The sequence below is a fragment of the Mustela putorius genome, unplaced genomic scaffold, assembly GCF_011764305.1.
Source record: "Mustela putorius furo isolate JIRA1106 unplaced genomic scaffold, ASM1176430v1.1 tig00003909_pilon_pilon_pilon, whole genome shotgun sequence".
Lineage (NCBI taxonomy): Eukaryota > Metazoa > Chordata > Mammalia > Carnivora > Mustelidae > Mustela > Mustela putorius.
The window spans coordinates 32,252,148-32,276,079 of record NW_025422057.1 but is presented as its reverse complement, the minus strand read 5'-3'; the positions used below and the strand labels follow the sequence as shown (position 1 = coordinate 32,276,079).

General features: G+C 48.9%; 1 protein-coding gene across 1 annotated transcript in view; it reads right to left on the bottom strand.

The window, feature by feature from the left end:
• PDLIM1 (PDZ and LIM domain 1) overlaps positions 1–13,406 on the bottom strand; it is a 45,992-nt gene extending 32,586 nt beyond the window's left edge. The window contains exon 1 of the mRNA XM_004749628.2: positions 13,190–13,406. Coding sequence (XP_004749685.1) covers positions 13,190–13,285 — 96 coding nt within the window. The 5' untranslated portion in view covers positions 13,286–13,406. The remainder of the gene's footprint in view (positions 1–13,189) is intronic.
• Positions 13,407–23,932: the final 10,526 nt, after the last annotated feature.

Sequence of the window (23,932 nt, the reverse complement as noted above, 5' to 3'; positions counted from 1 at the left end):
GCTGCTAAGAACTTTGGAATTTCCAACATTGGTTCAAACGGTCTTGTGGGAGAGGCATTTCTGTTAAGCACATCCTGGCATGTCCTGGACAAGCTAGAACCAGCCTTAAGAGTCCCAAGCCTACGTAACTGAGGCCTGGCCATCCCATTTTCTGGTCTGATTTTTTTTTTTTTTTTTTAAGCCAAACGGATGGGAAGCCGAAGGAAGTCTCAGAAGGGTACAAAACAACACGGTCAGCTGGGACTCGGATAGAATCACACAGAAACAGATTACGTTCACATTCTCTGAGGCATATACTTTTGCGGGGGGGGAGTGGGGAGAATTTAAATAAGACTAAAGCCCTTTCCCATAGCATCTCCCATTTGACGACCTCACCACCAACATACATTTCACAGATGAGGAAACTGAGATTCAGAGAAGCTGTGACGGATTCAAGGTCTCACAGCTAAAGGCTAGAGGCTGAACTTGAAACCATACCCGCTCATTCCAAATCCCATTCCCTTGCTGGTTACCAAGAGGCCACAAGCAGATGCTCCCAACCTAACTGCGAGAGCCAAAGAGAAATTCAGATCTAAGGCAACCCCCGGGGGCCTCCTCCACTGTGGCCTACAGCCCAAAGAACTCTATCACCAGCCCTGCCACCTGCCGAGTGGCTCTCTCCCCCACAGGACAATCATCTCAACTGCTCTGCACTGGGCAAGACCCAGCGACCCCGCCCTGTTAAAAAAAAAAAAAAAAAAAAAAACCCAGATCAGAAAACCGCCCTGGAAGGGGCCTCAGGGAGAAGACCCCTGTTTCTCCAACACAGGTTCGTCCCCATCCTGAACGGGGCCTCCAATCCCCATGACACACTGTTCGCCATAATCATCTTCGTCACCACAGCCACCAGTTACTATGCTCCTCTAAAGGGCCGGCACAGTGTAAGTATTTGGCAAGGCTTCCCTTCCCTGTCCTCATGCAAGGCAAGAGATGACATGCATCGTTACAGATGAGGGAGTGAAGGAGCAGGGGTCAAAACCGTTTGCAGGAGGCCACACAGCTGGTGGGCTCCGGAGCCCATCCACGCAACCCAGTATCCCGCACTGTCTCTGCTCATTTCCTCCCGATCATCAAATTCCATTAGACCCAGCTCACAACGGAGTCAGCTTCAATATATGAAAAAGAAATCCTGTACGCTCCTCCAAAGAAACAATCCATTAGCTCAATGGACGACCTCAAAAACCCACTTCCAGCTTTCTTCCCCAGAGACCACACAACACAGCTCTTGCTACCTGAGAACAAATGAGTTACATGCAACGATCTCCAGTAATGAACAACCTGCCATTTTCTGCACCATTCACACACGTCTCTCTCGCCCTCTGGCTCTCCCAGGGCACATACTTTGCTCAGAGGCCAGCGGGTAAAACCACCCTATCCTGCAAGATCCTAATGCAGCTTTGCAGCCTTGCTGCCAGACTCCTGAGAGCACAAGAAGGTTTCTGCGGGATTTGATTTCACTTCTAAATGGTGCAGAACAGGACGATGATGCAGCTCTCCCATTTTCTTCAATTTACAGCTAAATAACTAAATACGGCTGTTAGAACCAAGCATACAGCCTGCCCACAGGCTCCTCTGTGATGACCGCAGGTTTCTATTTTCTCCCTCCTCTGTTCCCATTTTCCCTTTCTCCTTCATTCATTCATCAGTCATTCCTTAAGTGTATCCTGAAAGAGAGTGCGGCTCCTTGATTACGGTGTGGCTTCTGAAGTGTCAGATGGCCAGGGTTAGAGTCCTGTCTCTGCCTCCTGTGACCTAAGTATGCTTGGGCAGGACACGTCCCCTCTTCTCACCTAGGAACCAGGAGGGAAAACAGTCCTGACATCAGAAGGCTGTTACAAGGATTACAAGAAATGGTTCACACAGAGCACAATGTCAATCTCTAGAAATATGAGCTACTGTTTACAGATTCTGGGAACCACACAAGGCAGTGGGATACATATCGGCCAGGAAAGGATGGTGCCCACCATGGAGGTGCTCATGGTCTGCTGGGGGAGACAGGCATGTACCACAGCTGGGGAGTGCTGACTAGCTGGGAAGCAAGAGGAATGGGAGCCTAAAGATGGAATCAGGGAAGACTCCCAAGAGGAGGTGTTGCTTAAAACTATGTAAGGGCACTACAGGAGGTGGGAAAGAGCACACCAAGTTATAGGAATGGCATGTGGATGGCATGGATGAAACCCAGGAAGTACAGGGAGAGAAAGGGGATGAGGCTGGAGGTATACACACAGACTCGGCAGTAAGAACCTGTTGTTTTCTAAAAAACCATGACCTGCCTTTGGCTCAGGTCATGGTCACAGAGTCCTGGGATTGAACCCCGCACTGGGCTCCCTGCTCCGTAGGAAGCCTGCTTCTCCTCCTCTCACTCTGTCTGCTTGTGTTCCCTCTCTCACTGTGTCTCTGTCAGATAAATAAAATCTTTAGAAATAAATAAATAAAAATAAAAAGACTGTACTTTGGGGGGCACGTGGGTGGCTCAGTGGGTTAGGCCTCTGCTTTCGGCTCAGGTCATGATCTCAGGATCCTGGGATGGAGCCCCACATCGGGCTCTCCACTCAGCGGGATGCCTGCTTCCTCCTTTCTCTCTCTCTGCCTGCCTCTCTGCCTACTTGTGATCTCTATCTGTCAAATAAATAATAAATAAAATCTTTATTAAAAAAAAAGACTGTACTTTGACAAGCGATGGAAAACTTGCCAATATTTACATGCTGGTAAATTTCACACAAATGTCTACATTCGCAGCTTCTTGTGAAAAATCCAGCAATTCTGGACCTAAACAATCAGCACAGGCTGAGGACCCCCGCCCTCTTAGATAAGACATCAGCTCTCTCTCCATTTGGCACAGCCCCCACTGTGCTCCAGGGCCCTGGACACAGGAACGTTGCCCTACCAGTTGCCATCGATCATCAGAAAATGCACAGCTCAGAGCACCTGTATGGCTCAGTCGTTAAGTGTCTGTCATTATCCCAGGGTCATCATCCCAGGGTCCTCGGATCAAGCCCCGTGATGCGCTCCCTGCTCAGCGGGAAGCCTGCTTCTCTGTCTCCCACTCCTGCTGCTTGTGTTCCCTCTCTCACTGTATCTCTCTGTCAAATAAACAAATAAAATTTAAAAAAAAAATGAATTATAACCCTTTTGACAGCAAGGGGATTTTCACCAAATACATGTCCAACAGTTTAACAGTTTTGATGCAGAGCCTTTTTTCCCCTAAGGGGAAAACTGTCTGTATTCAGAAGGTACTGTTACCTGTGTCCAGGAATACAGGGCAATTTCCTGAACGTCCAGAGAACACTGTTATCCTTGCCCCCTTGGAACTGGCATCCATGCTTCAGGCCAGAAATGGACCAGATCACCAGTAACTCAGGAGAACTCTGATATTTGCAAGGATGAGGCAACTATTCCCAAGCAGGTCAGTCATCAGATCCCCCTGGGCTTTTGTTTTTGTTTTTTAAAGATTTTTATTTACTTATTTGACATAGAAAGAGAGAGACAGCAAGGAGGGAATATAAGCAGGGCCAGCGGGAGAGGAAGAAGCAGGCTTCCTGCTGAGCAGGGAGTCCAACGCTGAGCTGATCCCAGGACCGGGGATCATTACCTGAGAAGAAGCTCAACTCTTAACAACTGGGCCACCCAGGCGCCCTCCCCTGGGGTTTTTAAAAATATAAATAGATCTCCACACTCCACCTCAGACCTGCTGAAGAGGTTCTACACAGATCCCAGGAATCTATATATTTTGTAAAGCTTCCCAGAAATTGCTGATGCTCACCAGGTTTGGAAACATCAAGGAGGTGGTTGACTACTCCTTCCCCTGAAGCTCTCTCCCTGAATGAAGTTATAAGGTAAGCAAAAATACTTAGAGTCTAAAATCTTAGCTCCTCCAGAAACAACCTCAAGGGCTTACATTTCTATTAAGAGATGTAGAAGGCCCTTGAAAGAATATCCATTAGAATAGTATTTCTCTCTCACTGAAACAGAGTGAAAAAAAAAGTGTACATGTATGTGTGGCACCTATTATGTTGGTCAACATCTTTGTAGATGACATGCAAACTGCATACTGTAAAAGTAATTTCATTCCAGATGTTAAAGCACTCACCATGGTGCTATTTTGCCGTGGCCAGACCCCTTACAACTCAACGTGGTGTGCCTTTACAGAAACCACCTGATTTAAAGGTCCTGGCACATCTCTTTCCTTTACTATATTCCAATTTTTAAAAAATCTTATTATGTGTGTTTTTGTGTTGAAATACTGTAAATATATGTGGTTAAATCACCTTAAGTTCTTCTTACAAGTAGGAGAGATAACATAAATAATGATCTAATTCAGCATTCATATAAAACAAGGCTGGTATAAGGTACGTTGGAATTCAAGTTCAATCTCAATGCCACGTGTCTTCAGGGTCAACCTCCATTGATGTAATGGCTGTATCAAAATAGAATATGAATTTAGAAGATTTGGAGCTGGGCAACAGAGCAGCACCTACTCCTGCACTATGCCATTTAGATGTGGAACTGAAGTCTCTTGAGTCAGATTTTTGACTCAATTTGTTTTTTCAAGCTACATTATATAGCCACAGCAGCTATAGGAGCTTATACAGGTTTGCCTGAAAATCGCCAAGAATGTTTCAAAATGATCTTGGTTCCTCTATAACCATTTAATCAGCAGTGCCCTAATCCAGCTTTGCTTCCCACTCAGTGTAAAAGGAAGCTCCTCACACTAAGGGATGGCAGTTCAAGGGACAGCTCTCCTAGCACGAAAGACCACACATCACTTCTTAGGTAGGAATATAGTTAAAAATGAATTTTAAAAAAAAATACCCTCATTTGTCAAGAAATCACTGAATCGGGGCACCTGGGAGGCTCACTGGGTTAAGCCGCTGCCTTCGGCTTGGGTCATGATCTCAGGGTCCTGGGATCGAGCCCCACATCGGGCTCTCTGCTCAGCAGGGAGACTGCTTCCTCCTCTCTCTCTGCCTGCCTCTCTGCCTACTTCTGTTCTCTCTCTGTCAAATAAATAAATTAAATCTTTTAAAAAAAAAAAAAGAAAGAAATCACTGAATCTCTCAAACAAGCCCTTAGGAACCCCATGTGTTATTTTTTTTATTTTTTATTTTTTTAAGATTTTTAAGGAATCCCTACACCCAACATGGGGCTCAAACTCACAACCCCAAGATGAAGAGTCACAGGCTTTACTGACTAAGCCATATGGGCACAACCGCCGCCCCCTGCCATGTGTTTTTAAATCACTTCAATAATCACCATCTATAACTCAAAGCCTAACCATTGACTAAACATGTAACCTTGGCCAAGTTGCTCTCTATACCTCAGTTCACTTATCAAATGAAACTGATGATAGCATTAACCTCATTAGGTTGCTGGGAAGAGTGAGTGACATCATAGGTGTCAAGAATTTATAACAGTGTCTGACATGTAATCGGCACTCAATGCACAGATCACCACTGGAATTTTTTTAACGGCCCCACCACAACCTGATGCCTTCCAGGTGGTGGCTGTAGTGCTAGGTTCTCTCTGTACATCCTCCTAATCCTCCCCACAACCTTTGAAGACAAGCACTATTATCCCCACCCTACAAGTGAGGGTGCTGACACAGGGCTAAGGAATAGACAAGACCGAGTCAGAACCCAGAGCAGGCAGATTCTGAGACTGTGGGACATCAAGACGTCTTTTTTCCTAAACTTCTTTTTTTTTTTTTTCTCAAGATTTGATATTTTTTATTTATTTGTTTGTTTGACAGAGAGAGAGACATCAAGAGAGGGAACACAAGCCAGGGCAGAGGGAAAGGGAGAAGCAGGCTTCCAGTCCAGCAGGGAGTCCTATGCAGGGCTCGATCCCAGAATCCTGGGATCATGACCTGAGCCTAAGGCAGCTGCTTAACGAATGAGCCACCCAGGCGCTCCTCGGGACGTGTTTAACTCCTGATTTGCTACAGTACAAAAAAGGCAAAAAGTACAAAACGATGACGTCTACGAGACATGTAAGTTACTATGATATGGTACTTCAGTATTAAAAATGTTACAAGGGCACTGGGGTGGCTTAGTGGGTTAGAGCCTCTGCCTTGGGCTCAGGTCATGATCCCGGGGTCCTGGGATCAGTTCCGCATCAGACTCTCTGCCTGCCTCTATGCCTACTTGTGATCTCTGTCTGTCAAATAAATAAATAAATAAATCTTTTAAAAAATCTTTAAAAAAAAGTTACATGAATGGAAAAAAGTCTAAAAAGTTTCAAACTGTTGGCAGTGTTGACCTCTGAGAAGGAGGACTGGGGAACTTCTTGCTGTATGCCTTCCATGTTTTTGTTATTTGATTTTTTGGTAACATGCATGAGAGTTTCTATAGAAAGTCTTAACTGAAGTACAACACGCACACAGAAAACTGCATAAGCTCTAAATCCACAGCGGGCCAGATCCTCACACAGGGAGAACACCCATGAACCCAGCACTCAATGAAGAAACACAACTGAGCTTCCAAAGGCCCCTTCTGCCTCCTTCCCTTCACTAAGCTCTGACCCTGACCTCTAACACATGGGTTAATTTTGCCTGATCAATTTTATACAACTGGAATCCCACTTTCTCTCAATACAGTGTGCCTGTGTGTGTCTCATTTGTGTCACTGTGCACGGCTGCAATTCCTGTTGCTGTCCTGTGGCCCGTACCTACCCTGCCATCCATTTATGCATTCTACTGTTGTTAGACACGGAAATCATCTGAGTTTGGGGCTACTGTGAATAGTGCGGCTCTGGAAACTCTTGACATGCTTTTGGCTTGCCCATACAGACATATTTCCATGGAGTATTTAACTAGCGGAATTGTTGGTCGTAGGATATGGGTACGTTCAGCTTTAGAACCATGAGTATTTTTTATAATTTGTTTTAAAAATTAATGGGTATAAATCACTGAGGTACCATCTGAATTTGGCCCACGTGTATGCCTTTCAGACATCTTTATCTTCCGTAGGTCATACCTATGTCCTTATTGTCTCATGTGACAGAGGAGTAGTCATAGCCATAAAAACCGGGTCCTGAGTCCTTGGTCAAGAACCCGTGCTCCTGGGGCGCCTGGGTGGCTCAGTGGGTTAAGCCTCTGCCTTCGGCTCGGGTCATGATCTCAGGGTCCTGGGATCGAGTCCCATATCGGGCTCTCTGCTCGGCGGGGAGCCTGCTTCCCTCTCTCTCTGCCTGCCTCTCCATCTACTTGTGATTTCTCTCTGTCAAATAAATAAATAAAATCTTTAAAAAAAAAAAAGAACCCGTGCTCCTTTGGGAAATCATCTTTAATGTTTGCGGCAAGAAAGCAGTGTTCTACATCATGAAAGGGCACAGCAGGCCTCAGTTACGGATGAGCCTTGTAGTTGACCTGAGCTAAGTCTAACGGAAGGGTTAACAATCACACAGGGTGTTAAGTGCCACACGGAAATTACCTCCTTTTCCTTTCTGAGTTTGTGGGTCCATTTCATTTTGGCCTTGACTCGGCTGCTACTTTCCTGGCCCATCACTGGCTAGATAAGTTGCATCTGTCTATCCCTAGTCATCTTCGTTTGATCCAAAAACTGCCCCCAAATTCCCTCTGCCCCAAACTGGCAGGCTTCTCTCTAACCCACCAAATCCTCTGCACTTCTGTTCTCCACTGTCCTCGGGGTGGGGTGGGGGGGCATGGAATCCCACAGCTGGACTGTCAGTTTTCACAGGCGGGGGCTTCTGGCTTTGCAGGGGAATAGGGAGGGGGAGGCACTGCTCCCTGGGATGCTCTGAGCTCCAGGAGCTCTAGGGCGGAAGCCACAAAGCAGCTGGAGGGCCCCCACAGCCAACGCTCAGGGGTACAGCGGGTTCCGGGGTGAGGAACCCAAGAGGGTCCCCCCTACCCATCCTATCATCCCTGTACTACCTTTAGCACTTCTCGGAGCTGAGCTGTGTGCCATGATCACCACCAATAAAATACTGACAGTCGTGGGTGATTAAGAGGCAGAAGAGAGTGGTTAAAGCTGGCCTGGGATCCAGGCTGTCTCACTTCGAATCCCAGCTCTGCAATTTACGGACTGAGTGTCCTGTGTATCTGTGTCATGGGTTGTGGGGAGCACAAAAGATAAGGCAGGAGTGCATGGAGCCCAGAGTGAGTGTTCAAGAAATGTCAGGTGCTATTAAAGTAGTTGTTTTGAAAAAGAGATCAAGGCTACGGGCTTTGAAGCCAGGCGGGTCAAATTCTAGCTCCATCACCTGTAAGAAGCAGGCCAAGTACTGAACACTTCATCCCTCAGTTTCCTCAACTGCAAAATGGGTGTCTTAATTGGATCCGCTTCACAAGATACGTGTAAAGATGACTGTGGGAATATATTAAGCACACAGAACAGTGCCTGGTATTTAAAATGTCCTATATACATTTTAACTGTGGTCATTATTGCAAGCTGGTCAAATAAATATATCTCGTACAATCTTTCCAGTGTAAACTGAGGCTCCTATGATTAACAGAAGAGTCATCTCAACACAGATATTCATAGATTAATAACATAACATAAATTCATCTAAAAACGTTTTTGAATTCAGAATACATTTTCTTAACTCACAGTTGAAGGTACGACCAATGCCTTATGCCCAAAGCCGGAACACTTTTTACAACAGAGAGTAGGCTCTCATATTTAAAGGGTACAAGACCCAGTGGGTCTGCTTGTTTATTATTTTATCTTTACAGAAAAGCAGCCCCTAGAGAAGGTGTGCACCTTGACCCCAGGGACCCCAGGGCTCCCCCACTGTGGTGCTGGGGACTGGAGCAGAGCTCAGCTTGAGTCCCTGCCCTGGACCCCTTAGTAGGCAACCCACAGATATGTAGCAACTTCCCCAGGATTTCCATGGGCACACACTGAAGTCCAATCATCCTTTAAAAAATTAATTTTCTGCCCTAGCCATGTTTGCTCATTTTTACCCAATTTCTACCCTTTCTTTTAAAAGGAAGTGAAAAACTATGTAAATTCAAACAAATTACCTAACCTACAGGCACTGGAGCTTCTCTGTGAAAGGCAAAGAATGCAGGCTTTCCTCTCCCAAGAGCAAGGGGATGGCGTGGGGAACAAGCACAGCTTGGAAGCCAGTCCCCGGCCTGCTCCCGGCATAAGACTGACTGTCCTGTCCGCTGCTTTTCTGAGTCCTGATCCGCTGAGGAGAGTGTGACCTTGGCAGTTAGGTGATAATCTCCTCTTGGTCATCGGCCTTGCAACAATCCCTGAAAGACATTCTTCTCCCCTCCCCTCCTCCAAGACCAACCCTGGCATTTAGGAGGCTGGGCTGGGGGGAATATCTGGTCAGAGGTCCTGACGAAGCCTGGTGGATTTCCCGCCAGCAGGCTCAACCATTCACTCACGTGCTGTTCCAGGGGCACCCACACTGGGCGTAGAGAGGACTTAAAAAAAAAAAAAAAAAAATGATTGGAAGCACTTAAATGCTATTCCCTTTGATGGACCCTCTTCCTCCTCTCGCTGTAGATCAACCATGATCAGCTGCAGCAGCTAACATTTCCCAGGTGAGGGAGAGCAGGGCAAGGGCTATTAATGCGGAACGAGGCTTTATGGACATTTCTTGCCCTTCACAATCTGACACGCAGGCCCTGCTCTTTCCACCTTTAGGATATGACATAAATCTACTTCAGTCTGAAAATAACGGCTCTTCAAAATCAGAAAAGGCCCTCTGGCGACAAAGTATCCATTATTAAGCTTCCCTTAGGATGCCCAAGCAAAGGATACAGCATTCTCCATAAAACCACACTGCTCTTAGCAAAGGCTTACTCAAGAGGCAAGTGACAGCTCCTCCCAGCAAGAGCACCCCCTTATCTCTGGCCCCACCCCTTCCTGTCTTTTGTCAGTTACTGGGAGAGAAAAACAGTCAACATAAATTGAGCAGCAATTTTGGCCTGGGTGTGGATTCTCTGAAGGCTTCCCTTGAAAGCAACTAGAGGAAATAAGACATTGATATGGGCGGGGGGGGGGGGGGGACCACCTCAAGGAGATGGCCAACTGAAGCTTTGGAGCAAGAAGTGACAGAGAACAAAATCTCAGGGGACAGAGGCAAATGTGTGTGGTTAGATCACCAGGGAGTCCAAGGTAGGGGCCTCAAGTGAGAAACTGGGAAAAGGAAGAAAGTTGGTTTATGTACATTTAAAGCTGAAAACCTGGATTGAAATTTTATCACAGTAGCACTCATGAGAACAATGAGGCGTGAAAGCAACTCTTCTCACACACACAACACAGGATCTGTAGGATTCTGCCCAGAAACAGGTAAGATGAAGCCATGGTGTTCAGGACACACATTTAGGGAGTAAAACTATAAAGAAAAACAAGGAGTTGCTTTTCCTAAGTCAGGACTGGATTATGTCTGGTGTGCTTATTCTATTTATTTATTCTATTTATAACTGGGGTGCTGGTAGTGTTCTAGTTCTTGACCTGGGTGGGGGCACTATACAGGTATTTATTTCATAATTATTTGCTTTGCATCTATATTTTGGACTCTTTTATTTCAAAAAAGAAAAAGAAACAATTTCAAGTACACAAGACTACAGTTCCACTCGGGAGCTTTAGCAGTTTAAAGAAAGAGTAGAGCCAATATCAGAGTAATTCACGCAAGAGAGAGCAAACATAATTAAACGAAAGGCACTTCTCTCCTCCTGTAACTTTTACGTTTGCTTTGGTGTGGAGACTCATAGTCTACATATATAAAACCATACTAGTAAAGTGTATCCGCCCAAAATGATAAACGTAGCACACCTACCAACCAGAGGGTGTGTATGTCTGTCACTGCTCATACCTCCCCACTCCTGTTCACTGTTTCCAGAGCACTCTGATGTTCCTGAACTCGCCACCTGTGGCTGGGGTTATCCCCATGGCAGAGATGGAGGAGGAAGCCTCAGACAGCAGAAAGCTCACCCCCAGGTACAGCTCAAGTCTGAAGCAGAAACCAGACCCCCACCAGATCGTGACGACCCCCCCAGGCCCCTTAATGACCACTTTCCCAACCCCAGGAGGTGGCACGTTCCTTCCACATAGAAATGAGAAGAAACAAGTGAACCACCCTGAAACACAAGAACGTCACCTCCTCTGAGTCACTTTCACTTTTCAATAAAAGCAACTGCCAAGGGCATTATAAAGATTAGCTTCTCTCCCTAGACCTTGAGCACCTTGAAAACGGAGCTCTGTCCTCTCATATCTGGGACTCCCACGGCACTGCACGGTACATGCTCATTAAACATTATATCGCTCATAACGCAATGAAGAAATACATTTAAGGTACAAACCAGTGAATGTAGTCTTGTGGGTTCCACGCTACATGGTCATTCCTGCACAGTGCCACTTGCACTGACTTTTTAAAGCAGTTAAAATGATGGGTGGTAACTGCCCTTTTAACAGACCGGCCATATATCTTCCACTTCTTTAAAAAAGGGTTTCGTGTCATATATAAATTCAGAAGTGGAAAGGGCTGACAGGTTAATTATAGACACAAAGAGCAAGGACAAATGGACTATGAGGTAAGGGAGTCTAAATGTGCCTTCCCTAGACAAGCATTTATTAATAAGCCTGCAAACATTTACTGGGGACGGCCAGGTTCAGCTGTGTGCCAGGCTTGGAGAAAGCACAGTACCTACACTTGAGGAATTCGGCGGGTAAGTAGGAAGACAGCATGTACCTACCCAAAGAATCCAAGAAGTCCCCTCAGGACAGCAGGTAGAAGAAATAGCGAACAGGGCCCACGAACTGAGACACCTGCCCCCTTTGCTTTGATGGGATGATCAGAGAAGACCTCCTCACTGGGCTAGACCCGCCTGGAAGGAAATGTGGCTAGGACTGTGGCTGGCCGAGAAGCCAAGCAGAGGCTCCCAGTACTTTGCCTCCCGCACCACCCACCATATTCCTTCAGCTTCTGGAGGTGGGGATTTCAGTAAAAAAAAAAAAAACACAAAAACAAAACAAAATGCCACAGGGATCTTCCCTTCTCTCTCCCTCCTCCCCACTAAGAACAAAGAGATGTTCAGATGGCTGAGGAGGCAAGTTTAGGGTCAGCTTCAGCAAGCAGATGGCCCCCAAAATGGAACACCAGGCCTCTAGGCAGGGCATGGACCCCAGAGACTGCTTTGTGCTCTCCCTTTTCATTAAGTCGGAAAATATTTATTGGCCGCCGTCTAGGTGCAGGCAGTGAATAAGGCAACTCCCATGGGAACATTACAGTTAGTCTAGAGGAGATGACCAAAGCCTGGGCCTCCAAACCCTGAGTCTGAGTCTCCCGGGTGGTGTCTGCTTTAGTTGGGGGCAACGGGCCTGGTGGTCTCCGATTGAACCTGGGCCTTCCCAAAGAAAGGAGACCCGTCCAAAAAGTTTTCAAGCAACACTCTCCCCGCCAGCCCCCGCCCCACAGCCGCCACACAAAGTAGGAACCCCTCCCCACCCAGTATCCTTGGGGGAAATGCGGCTGTTCGGTTGATAATCTGGGAACGCCAGGCAGAAATACGGCGTGGCCACCTTCCGCAGGGGAAGAGGAATGTCCAAGAGGGTTCATTTGGCCTTATTCGTTTAAAAAATCAGCCCTTTTCCCGGAAACGTATGCAGGAGGGGAGACCTGGTCGTGTTTTAAGTCCAAAGAATGGAAAACTAGTTGTTTGGGCAATTCATCACACCTGCGCTGGGGAAACTTGCCACCGACTCCACCCCTCTTCCAGGTCTTTCCAGCTGCTTCCAAAACTACTTTATGCCCCTCGGCGACTCGTGAAGAACCGGGAAGTGATGCTTGCCAGCGTGCGAGTCCTGCGGGGACCCTCACGCCCTCGCGGGGTGACAAAGCGGTCCCCGCGCCGGGCCGCGCTTCTGTAGCGAACGTGCGAAAACTGCTCCCTCTTTCGCGCGCCGACACCGGGAGTGCGCGCCTGGCCGCCGCCCGCTCACCTCGCCCCGGAGCGCCGCGGCGGGGAAGAGGCTGCGGGCCCGAAACGCACGGTGATCGCTCGCCGCAAGGCGCACCTGGATGCGCCCAGCCCTTCCAGTTCCGGCCCGGGCTCCCTAACGGCCGTCTCCCGCAGCGCCTGCGGGGCCCTGGCCCCCCAAATCGCCTCCTGGCACGCCGCTCCCCAGCCCGGGTGCGTCCCGCTCCTGCGCGTCCCGACCGCTCTTACCCGGGAAATGGCCAGGGGTTGCTCGAAGTCCTTGCCCCCCACGAGGCGGAAGCCCCACGGTCCCGGGCCCTGAAGGACTATCTGCTGGGTGGTCATGGCGAAGCGACCCGCAGAGACAGACGGAGCAGAACGCGGTGCGCTGGGCTCCCCCGCCGCTGTTGGAGAAAGAGCGCGCGGCGCGGGCCCGGGGAGCCTGGGGCTGGCGGGAGGAGGGAGCGCGCGGGGGCGGGGGCGGCTCCGCCCCGGCCGCACCGCCCCACCAGCCCCGCCAGCCCCGCCCGACCTCCCGCCGGCCCGCGGCCTCTCCCAGCCCCGCGCGCCCGCACTAGGGGCGGGTCAGGGGCAGGAGGGGTGGGCAGCCCCGGGTCTCCGCAGCCCGGCCCCAGTGCACGGTCTGCCGCCTTTCCCGCGCCGGCCGCCGGCGTTCCCAGCCCGGTCGTGGGTGCTAGGTGAGAGCCCAGCAGGTTCCAGCACACCGCCGCGGAGACAAAGCCCGGCTCGGCGCTCTCGGAAACGAGTTTGGAAGTGCCCTGCTAACTCAGCCCTCTGAGGTCAACTGCATTTTCACGGCTGCCGCTTGTAAAAGATAATGATATTTAAAAGGTGCTTTCGAATGATCTCATTTGATGCGATGTAGCGGTCAGGGCGTTTAGTCCCATTTTACAGATGAAGTAACTGAGCCGGCCCTAGTTAGAAGACTTGCCCGAGGCCATACAGCTGGTCAGTGATGTAACTGCACCCCTGCCCGGCCTCCCCGCGCAGGAGAACCTCCTATTGGGACTTTTCTAATGCTAACGGTGTTGGAATGGGACTTGAAAAACTTTCTATGAACCTGTCCTCCAGGCTGGAGTTCGCTGTAGGTTCTGACCTTTCCAACAGGTCAGACCTCAAGTCCGGGAGGGGCCAAGAGTTAAGAGCACGAAAAGACCCCTGGGTTGAGGACAAAACCCGGAGTCCCCAGTTTGCTACGGGCCTTGTACCTGGGCTCCCTGCTATCCTGGCCCCTAAGTGCATTCTCCATGCCAGACCAAGTCCCCTGCGCTGTCCCCTGGGTCTCTACTCTACTCCTCTCCGAGTAAAACTGAAGTCCCTATGATGCTTATTGGGCCACACACAGAACGGCCCAACTCCCTCTCTGACCTCATATCCTGCTGCTGCCCCCCACCCCACACTGGCCTGACTCCCGGCTCATGCCTCAGGGCATCGAGGTAGGGCCTCTGCCTGGAATGCTCCTCTCCTAGCCATCCGTGGCTTTCTCTTTGTTCAGATATCAGACCAGTGAGGCCATTTCTAAGCACTCTATTTCAAACCTCTCTAGACTGCACTCTCACCTTCCCTACATTATTTTTCTCCACGTGACATTCTTAATATCTTACTCATTGTTTGTCCCATCGCCGCCCCTAAGCATTAATTCCACGAGGGCAGCAGTATTTCACTGTTTTGATCACTGCTGTATGTATCCCAGTGCCTAGAACAATGCCTGGCACATTAGTATCTAACAAACAAAATATATTGGCCACACTGATACCCACACACCCTCTCTGGGGTCTAGGCTTTTCATAGATTTCTCGGCACTCACTCATACTGGCACCTGGGCCACCGCACAGGGCTTGACACAGAGCACAAGCTCAATGCCTTTGTTAAAAGCAGAGCTCTGTCTCCTTGTGATCCTGGCACAGGGACTGAGGAGTCCTCTGCCCAGATTTACACACAAACGAATCACCTTACTTGTCCAATTGTGTCACAGCACAAATGCATATGTCTGGGAAGGGTTTGCTCGTTTAGAAATCAAAGTGGATTTATGTTATCCACACAAGCCTCTCCCTCCCTTGCATCTAATATTCCTGAATCTGAGAAAAAGGAGTTGGGGGTACAGCCAGGAACCAGCCACCTGCTTCATCAAAGCCAAAATATGTCCTCTTTGATTAGATTTTGTTGATTAGAAAACACGTTAGTGTTCTGAGTCCCTCCAGAATTTGGGGGAATCGTTCAATTCTGAGTCTGCCCTTCATTGTGCAACAGTTTGGAATATTTTGTGTCCTAGGAGGAAAGAAAAAGGTTGAAAAGTCACTGCTTCTGGGCGCCTGGGTGGCTCAGTTGGTTAAGCAATTGCCTTCGGCTCCAGTCATGATCCTGGAGTCATGGGATCGAGTCCCACATCGGGCTCCCAGATCCAAGAGGAGTCTGCTTCTCTCTCTGACCTTCTCCCCTCTCATGCTCTCTCTCAACTAAATAAATAAAATATATATATAAAAAAAAAAGGCACCACTTCTGGGCTCCCCACGGGCGGGGCTGCCTCTCCCCATACCCAGTGTCCAGCTAGCAGGAACATGGTATACCGTGGGTGCCAATAAGGGCTTGTTCTATATAATAGGGCACTAGTACTTCTGAGAGGGCTTGAGTTTGCTTCATTTAAGCTGTTGAATGTTGCTTCATTTAAGCTCTGAGAACATTTAACACATGGAAGAGCAGCCTCTCATTTCCATAGCAGGAGTTATAAAACAGTCAACCCTCTGACCCAGTCATCCCTTTTCTGGGCACCGATTCCAAGAACATAACTTAAAAGAAGAAAAAAGCTATATGTACAAAGATATTTATAGCCACATTATTTATAATGACAAAAAACTGGAATCAAGTAATAACAGGAAAGTGGCTAAATATGGTGTGGCCACGAGGGAATAGTATACAGCATGAAAATGAGAACAGCGAAGACTAGGAGCAGGCAGGGAAATGTGCTTTCAAAATACGTAAAATAAGGGCACCTGGGTGGCTCAGTGGGTTAAAGCCCCTGCCTTAGGGTCAGGTCATGATCCCAGGGTACTGGGATCAGGCCTGCACCAGGCTCTCTGCTCAGTGGGGAGACTGCTTCCCCTTCTCTCTCTGCCTGCCTCTGCCTACTTGTGATTTCTGTCTGTCAAATAAATAAAATAAAATCTTAAAAAAAAATTATGTAGGGGCACCTGGGTGGCTCAGTAAGTTAAAGCTTCTGCTTTTGGCTCAGGTCATGATCCCAGGGTTCTGGGATCGAGCCCCACATCAGGCTTTCTGCTTGGCGGGGAGCCTGCTTCTCCCTCTCTCTCTGCCTGCCGCTCTGCCTACTTGTGATTTCTGTCTGTCAAATAAATAAAATATTTAAAAAAAAAAAAGAATACGTAAAAAAAGAGTCTGCAAAATTCTGTGTAAACCCAATATTATGATGTATAAACAAAATTATCGGTAAATGTTATCTTAAAAAACACATCCACCTGTTGTTAAAACTTAGGAGAAAGTAAAAACGAACTTGTACTGGAGAAAGGAACTGGGGAAATGTTTAAAAGATCATTTCCTCTAATGATGATGTAGTTTTCAAAATAAAAATCGAAGTCCTTAGATGGAGACGAAATGCTAGTCTTTGTTGTGAGGGCTAGGGACCTCATCTTCTATCTTTTTGATCTCTCTTCCTGTCCTGCGGAAGGAGCTCTGAGCTGGGCACACAGCTTGTATTCAGAAAATGGCCCCCTGACGGACTGACAGCTCTGACCCCAAACACAAGCAACCTTGTCTTATCTTAAACACTATTACTTATTTATCTGTATTCTCCAGTTTCCTCAGACCCTCAGACTCCTGCCCAGTCCTAGGTGAATGGTCTTAAGCAATCTCTCTGAAATTCAGTTGCCTTGTTGTTGTTATTATTATTATTGTGTAATCCATAAAAGTTTGTTGACCAAAACAGCCTCCATCAAATATGGGAAGGGAGTGGTGGGGGGCGGGGGAGGGGGCGTTGCAGGAGAATTCAGGAGAAATCGAAGCAAGGGGGGTAGGAAAGAGCGGTCCAGGGTATCAGGAGGGACAGTGGGCCTTCCCAGTTTTCCATTTCACAATGTGGAAAGGTTAGAAAGCAACTGCTGGTGGGTTCCCCCCGGCTGGCTTCTGCGGACCTAGCAACCCCCAGCCAGGGTGCCACCACTAAGACCCTCGAGAGCCGCTATCTGGGGACTCTGGGCTTCCTGGAACAGCTCCGTTTTTGTTTTTTTTTTTTTTTTTTTTTTTTAAGGACTGGGAGTCCTGGACTGTGCGAGGCTTGACATAGGTCTTATTTAATCTTCAGGACAAGTTCTGTACTTGGCCAGGGGACTGCAAGGCCCCCCTTCCTGGAGATCGCCGCCTTGACCCCTCCCCCGGGGCTGAGTGTTTCTTGCCAAAGGAGAGGCGAGAGGGGAGTGGGCGACTCCCAGACACCACGCCTACGCGGAGATCTGAGGCCGGCTCTGCCCTGGGGCAAGAGAGAGCCGAAGCTCTGAGGTCGCCCAGGCCAGACGCGTGGGGACACTGGGGCTCCCAGGTCCCCAAACAGGGGCGCAACAGCCTGGGGGCGCCCTATTCAAATCACATCCCAGCGACTTGCTTCTCTTTTCTTTAAAAAGAACCGAAACCCATGCTCATGGGCTTGAAAAACAAAGGCATCTGTCCCTGTCCCACCAGGGCAGTCCCTTTTAATCCCCAGCCCTGCTCCGCGGGTCAGCGGGCCCTTTACTAGGATCCCACGCACTACTCGTCCCCGCGGAGCTCCAGGACAGAGCGGAACCGGCCCGGGGGAGGTGGCCGCGACCGTGCCAGGGACTGGACTGCAAACGGGCTCCTAATTCTCGCTTTTCTCCCACTTCCTGCTCCAGCCCCGAAGGAAATCCTGAAGTGGCCGCTTGGGATTGGGCGCCTCTAGGCGTCTGCGCTGCACAGAGCATGCTCCGTGGCGCCCGGGGCCAGAAGGACACCTAAGCATTGGCCCTTGGCGCAGCCCCCTGCGGGCTGGTGAGGGTGTGGACAGGCGCGCTGAGTACCTGTCCAGGTTGGCCCCGCGCAGAGTAGATAAGCAGCTACATTGTATACCTGCCTCCCAGCTCGCTTGATAGGTAGCACAAAAGTTACCAAAGGCAGAGAGAGGCCTGGAATGCTACCATTTCTCAAGCATCTCTACATATTAAAAGAAGAGGAAATTCCAAAACTGGATCACAGATAGGGGATTCATATTAACCGTTTATATTGAAGAAGTTGGCAAAAAGACAATGTCGTGTAATAGTGTTGTTCACCAGATAATGAATGGATTAATAAACAACGTAATTTATCTGTTAATGGGACCTGAATTTAAAGTTGCGTGATAAACATATTTCATTGCTGCTATTGTATTTCTGTGGCTTTACATGTAACCTCATCTAGAGAAATGTCAAAAGTCTTAATTTGGGTCTTTTAGCTCCCCTGGAGCCACCCCTCAGCCCCCTCCCACAAAGAGGATGAAAGGTGGCTTGGAGTCAGAGTTACCCAATGGACCCTAGCCCAACACCCAGACAGTAAGCATTGTCCTCATTACTACACAGTGACTGTGAGTCAGAGTGTGTGCTAGAACTTGACAAACATCATTGCATTTCATCAGGACCAGAGCCCAGTGAAATGTCACGATGCAGTTACTACGGGAGGAAGCAGAAGCAATAAGCCACCGCCGGGATCCCCTTCAGGGAAGGATTTGTCATTTCGGCTTCGAGAGGCAGCCAGCCTTAGGCTTCCAGGCCCTTCAAGGACTTCCTCCCCTGCGAAGAGCAGCCTTGTCCAAGGGCACGCCCAGCCGCAGGCCACCTGTGTCATTTTGAAGTGACATTTTGGCCCAAGTTGGAACATTGGATCTGGGCTGATGGATCATTTTGGCCCCAGAGCTCCCTGTGGAATAGATCGAGCCTGTCAGGTCTATATGGCAGCTCCTACACCCTTGCTCACCCTGGTTTCACCTCCACTCCCTTGCACAGATGATGAGCCCAAGCGCCCTTCTTGAGAAACATCCTGCACACTGCGTTCTGTCCCTGGGACCAGGGAACCCAGCCTGCAATAGACCCAGAGAGGTTAAGAGACTTTCCTAAAGGGGCACCTGGGTGGCTCAGTGGGTTAAATCCTCTGCCTTAGGCTCAGGTCATGATCCCAGGGTCCTGGGATGGAGCCCCTCATCAGGCTCTCTGCTCAGTGGGGAGCTTGCTTTCCTCTCTCTCTCTACCTGCTTCTCTATGTCTACTTGTGATCTCTGTCAAATAAATAAAATCTTTTAAGAGAGAGAGAGAGAGAGAGAGAGACTTTTCTAAAGTCACTCAGAAACGAAGTAACAGGGCAGAGTCTGGGCTGGGGAAGCAGAGGTAAGCAGTGGTAGGGTCTGCAGGGCTTTGTGATGGAAGAGGGAGGGGCATGAGATTAGCCAGAAGTTCTTAGAATCACAGAAAGACCCCTCAGACCCAGAATTCATGGAGCCTCCACGGGACAGATCTTCCTGCTTTACTGGCAGGGACACCCATAGCCTGGGTGCCAGCACTAGACCAGATCCCTCAGGAATGAGTTTTTGGATTTCCTCCTTGGAGGAAGCGAAATCTGCAACAAGCTTTAGAAGTATGAGCAGAGGGACACCTGGATGGCTCAGTCAGTTAAGCAGCTGCCTTCTGCTCAGGTCATGATTCCAGGGCCTTGGGATCGAGTCCCGCATCAGGCTTCTTGTTCAGCAGGGAGCCTGTTTCTCCCTCTGCTTGCCACTTCCCCTGCTTGTGCTCTCACCCTCCTCTCTCTCTAGCAAATAAATAAACAAAATCTTTAAAAAAAAAATATGAGTACATATGGAAGCACAGAGGCCATACCAAGTGGTAGCAGCGGGATGACGTAGTAGGGGGGGCGGGAGATGGTGTGCTGGAGTGACATTACTGGATGAGAGGCAGGCTGGAAAACTCTGTAGGGAGGGCTCTGAATGCCAGTGATGTGATGTGATGTGCAATGGGGACAGGCAAAGGCATTTCCTTAGACTCATCTCATTCCAACCATTCTCTCTCTCTCTCTGCGTGTGTGATATCCTCCCCCAAATCCATTTCCTCTCGGGACTGGCCTGCTCTGGCAGTGGCTGATACCGAAACTAACTATTTATAGCATTTGAGGACAGAGGGGGTAGTAGGGCCAGTTTCCATGACGCCAGGGCTCCTAGCTGGTGGCTTCCTCCCTGCTGGGTCCCCACCGCCCCCTCTGTGTCCACCTCCTCGTCCATAACCTCTGACTTTCTACTTCCACGTGTTCATTCCCTGGGAAGCCTCAGGGGTGGTGCTGCGTGAGAGCAGAGCAGGGACCAGCGAGCAATGATCATGTCACCCTCCGTCCCTCTACTCCCTGTGTTAGGCCACATTCCAGGCTGAGGAGAGGTCCCAGCCGTCACCACTGGGTGCAGGTCCCAGCCGTCACCACTGGGTGCAGTGACCTACTCCCAAACCGGACCACCTAGCCTCTGCCTTCTCCTCTCCCCTGCTGACCTCCTGAGGTTATAAATCCCAGAGTGCATGGAGGGCAGATACAACCTACAGAGGTCTGGAGGTAAAAGAGTTCAGGAACAAATTAAGGTGAGACAATGAAAATAAATAGCTGCTCGCCTAGCCAGACGTTTAGCTCCTACTTTGGGTCCCGGAAGCACCACGAAAAGAGGATTCTGCCACGTGTCAGCGGTAACGATCTGGCAAGTCATGTGGCCCCATAGTTTCTTTCTTCTCTTTCAGTCAACAGCTATGTATCCAACGCTTCCCACACTGTTCTATGCGCTAGAAGATCAACAGCAAACCAAACAGCCACAGATTTTCTCCCTTGGGAAGCTTACATTTTAGTGTAAGGGACAAATAAAATAAGTAAACTATGTGGTCTGCTTCGTGTAGGTATGTTTAGATAGGTGTGCACGTATTTAAATAAGTATTTGTATGTGTCTGTGTATTTGCATGCATATGTTTTCCGGCCAAAAGCCCCCACAAGCAAAGATACTTCAGAGCGATGAGTACACCTGGCATCCTGATCTGGGTTTCTAAAGACCACAAAAGGAATCCAGGACTTCCAAAGAAGTTCTAGAGCTACAGCAGGACAGCTACAAGATTAGCCTGGGATAGCTTGTTATGTAGAAAAGTAAGAAAGGGCTTGAGAAGGTGGCAGGCACAGAAGCCAGTGAAAAGGGCTCTCCTTGGCCAAATCTGGAGCGACTTATTAAAATAATAAGGAATTCTGGTCTATTGGGAAAAATAAGAATCTAAAAGTCCACACAGTAAATAGGTGGCTAGCTAGAGAGATTAGACAGACGGACAGAGGCAGGCAGTCAGGAAGGAAGGAAGGGGAAGGAAAGGTTCTTGCTTACAGTAGAACTTTGATTCCCAACTAGTAAATGTAGGAGTACCAGAGTTTGAAAACCATCATTTTGCAACTATCATAGTAAAGATTAATTTGGGCACAAGTCATTGTTGAAGGCAAAATCGAGAGTGAGAGTGCGATGAGATGTTTGCACGATTTTTTTTTTTTTTAAGATTTATGTATTCCTTTGAGAGAGAAAGAGAAAGCATGGGAGGGGAGGAAGAGCCAGAGGGGATGGAGGGGGAAGGAGGGAGAGTCTTGCAAGCAGGTTCTGCGCTGAGCATGTTGCCCAACACTGGGCTCGATCCCACGACCCTGAGATCATGATCTGAGCTGAAACCAAGAGTCAAACGTTTAGTGGACTGAGCCACCCAGGTGGCCCTGGGTGTATCTTCCCACAGATTGCTCATCAGATGCAAAGGAAAAAATAACAATATGTGGCAAAACCGAAAACTACCTTGCCAGAAGGCAAAATTAACATCACTGGTGAGGAGCAAAAGTACCCTATGTGTGGCTGAAATATAGAACCCCGAGAAGGACACAATATTGCTTATGAAACGTGCTGGCCGGAGAAGAGTCACCTGACTAATCACCAGAAAACCTCAGACCACCCCTTTTGAAATCTAAAGAGATAGGGGAAGGACTATGTTCTTTAAAAATGGTAATGTCATAGAAGGCAAAGTTTATAGAACTATTCCAGATTAAAGGAGAATGAAGAGTCAGACCATCCCAATGCAGTGTGTCTGGGAGGACACTCCCCTGTACTAGAGGAGAAAAATTAATGTGGGTGGGAGCTTATCAATGTTCAATTCACGGATGGAGAAGTAGATTATGGTTATGTAACAGAATAGCCTACCTTTAGGAAATGCACACTGAAGCTTTAAGGGGTCAAGGTATGCCACTTATTCTCAAAAGGTTCAGGAAAAATTATGTGTGTGTGAATGCATGCTTGTGTGTGTGTGTGTGTGTGTGTGAAGGGAGGAAAGGTGCAAATGGGATAAAATATTAACAACAGGTAAATCAGCGTGAAGGATGTATGGGTGTTCTTTGTATTGTCCTTATGCTTAGAGCTTTTTTGTGATCTTTTAAAAAAAATTTTTTTTTAAATTTTATTTATTTGACAGAGAGAGAGAGATCACAAGTAGGCAGAGCAGCAGGCAGAGAGAGAACGGGGAGCAGGATCCCCGCGGAGCAGAGAGCTGGATTCGGGGGATGCGGGGCTCAAAAATCCCAGGACCCTGAGACCATGACCTGAGCCAAAGGCAGCAGCTTAACCCACTGAGCCACCCAGGTGCCCCAAACTTCTCTGTGATCTTGAACTGATCTCCAAATAAAATGTTTTCTTTAAAAGGAAACCATATAGAGTGACAGATAGTGTTACATTCTGTGGAGAAAAGTAAACATGTGTTGCAAATGTTAATAAAAGTGATGAGGGAGGACTTCTTCAGGAAAGCGGTCTGAGCCAAGCCCGGAACAGGTGAGTGAGTATGTAGCTCTCTGGGGGAAGTGCATTCCAGGCGGAGGAACTAGCAAGAAGGGAACCAGTCTGGCACCTTCCTCAGCAAGGTGGTGGGAGGGGGCACTGGAGCAGAGTGCATGCGAGTGAGAGGTGAGGTCAGACAAACACGGGCACCTCGCTGGACAGCACCTCCCATGTGGGGTGTCTGAGAACCGCCGGGAGCAAGAGGAAGGTCTGAAGGCTTTGCGCTGTGGCTTCCCATGATCTGCCTTTTGTTTCCAACACTCTGTTCGCTGTGTTGAAACAAACGGAAGAGGAGGCAAGAGCAGCAGCAGGGGAGCAGTAAGTGGGTTGTTGCAATAATCCAGGCGAGAGGTGATTATTGGCAGGGACCCAGGGTAGGAGCAGAGGAGTGTGCAGCAGTGCTGGGATCCTGGCTCTATTTTAAAGCCTTTGCCGCTGGGTGGGAAGCGCAGTACAGGAGAGTGGAGTCAAGGATGGCTCGTGTGTTCTGGCCATGCAGCTGCTGCAAGGATGGAATGGCCATTAACTGCAATGGGGAAACCTGTGGGAGAAGCAGCTTTGGGGGTATGCTGAGGAATTTGGTTCTGGACATATTTAAGTGTCAGGGGCCGGGGAGGCAGTCCCGTGGAGAGGAGGAACAAGCAGTTCGTTGTACGTAGGAGTCTGGGGTTCCTGGGGTGCCTGGGAGAAACTCAGGCAGGAGCTGGGCACGTGGCGGGAGGAGGTTTAGACCCAGGGGTGGAGGAGGGCACCAGGGAGTGGGACAAGAAGGGGACCAGGGATTGGGCCTGGGGGATGGGGATGCGCTGTCAAAGCAGCCAGTGATGAGGCGGGACCAGGACTGAGAGGCAGTGGTTCCTGGGAGCCAAGGGAAGAGGGTTTCAAGAAGAGGGGGTCTTCAGGTGTGTCAGAGAAGTCCAAGGAGTTGAGAATTGAGAACTGCCCATGGGACTAATGCTGTTAAAGTCATCAAGGGTCCTCACTGAAGAGCTTGGGTAGGGTGGGGGCAAAATCCTAATTAGAGTGGCTTCAAGAGCCACAGAGCAGGAGAGCCAGAAGCAGCAGGTGCACACTGCCGTCCGAGGCATTTCGCCGTAAGGGAAGGAGAG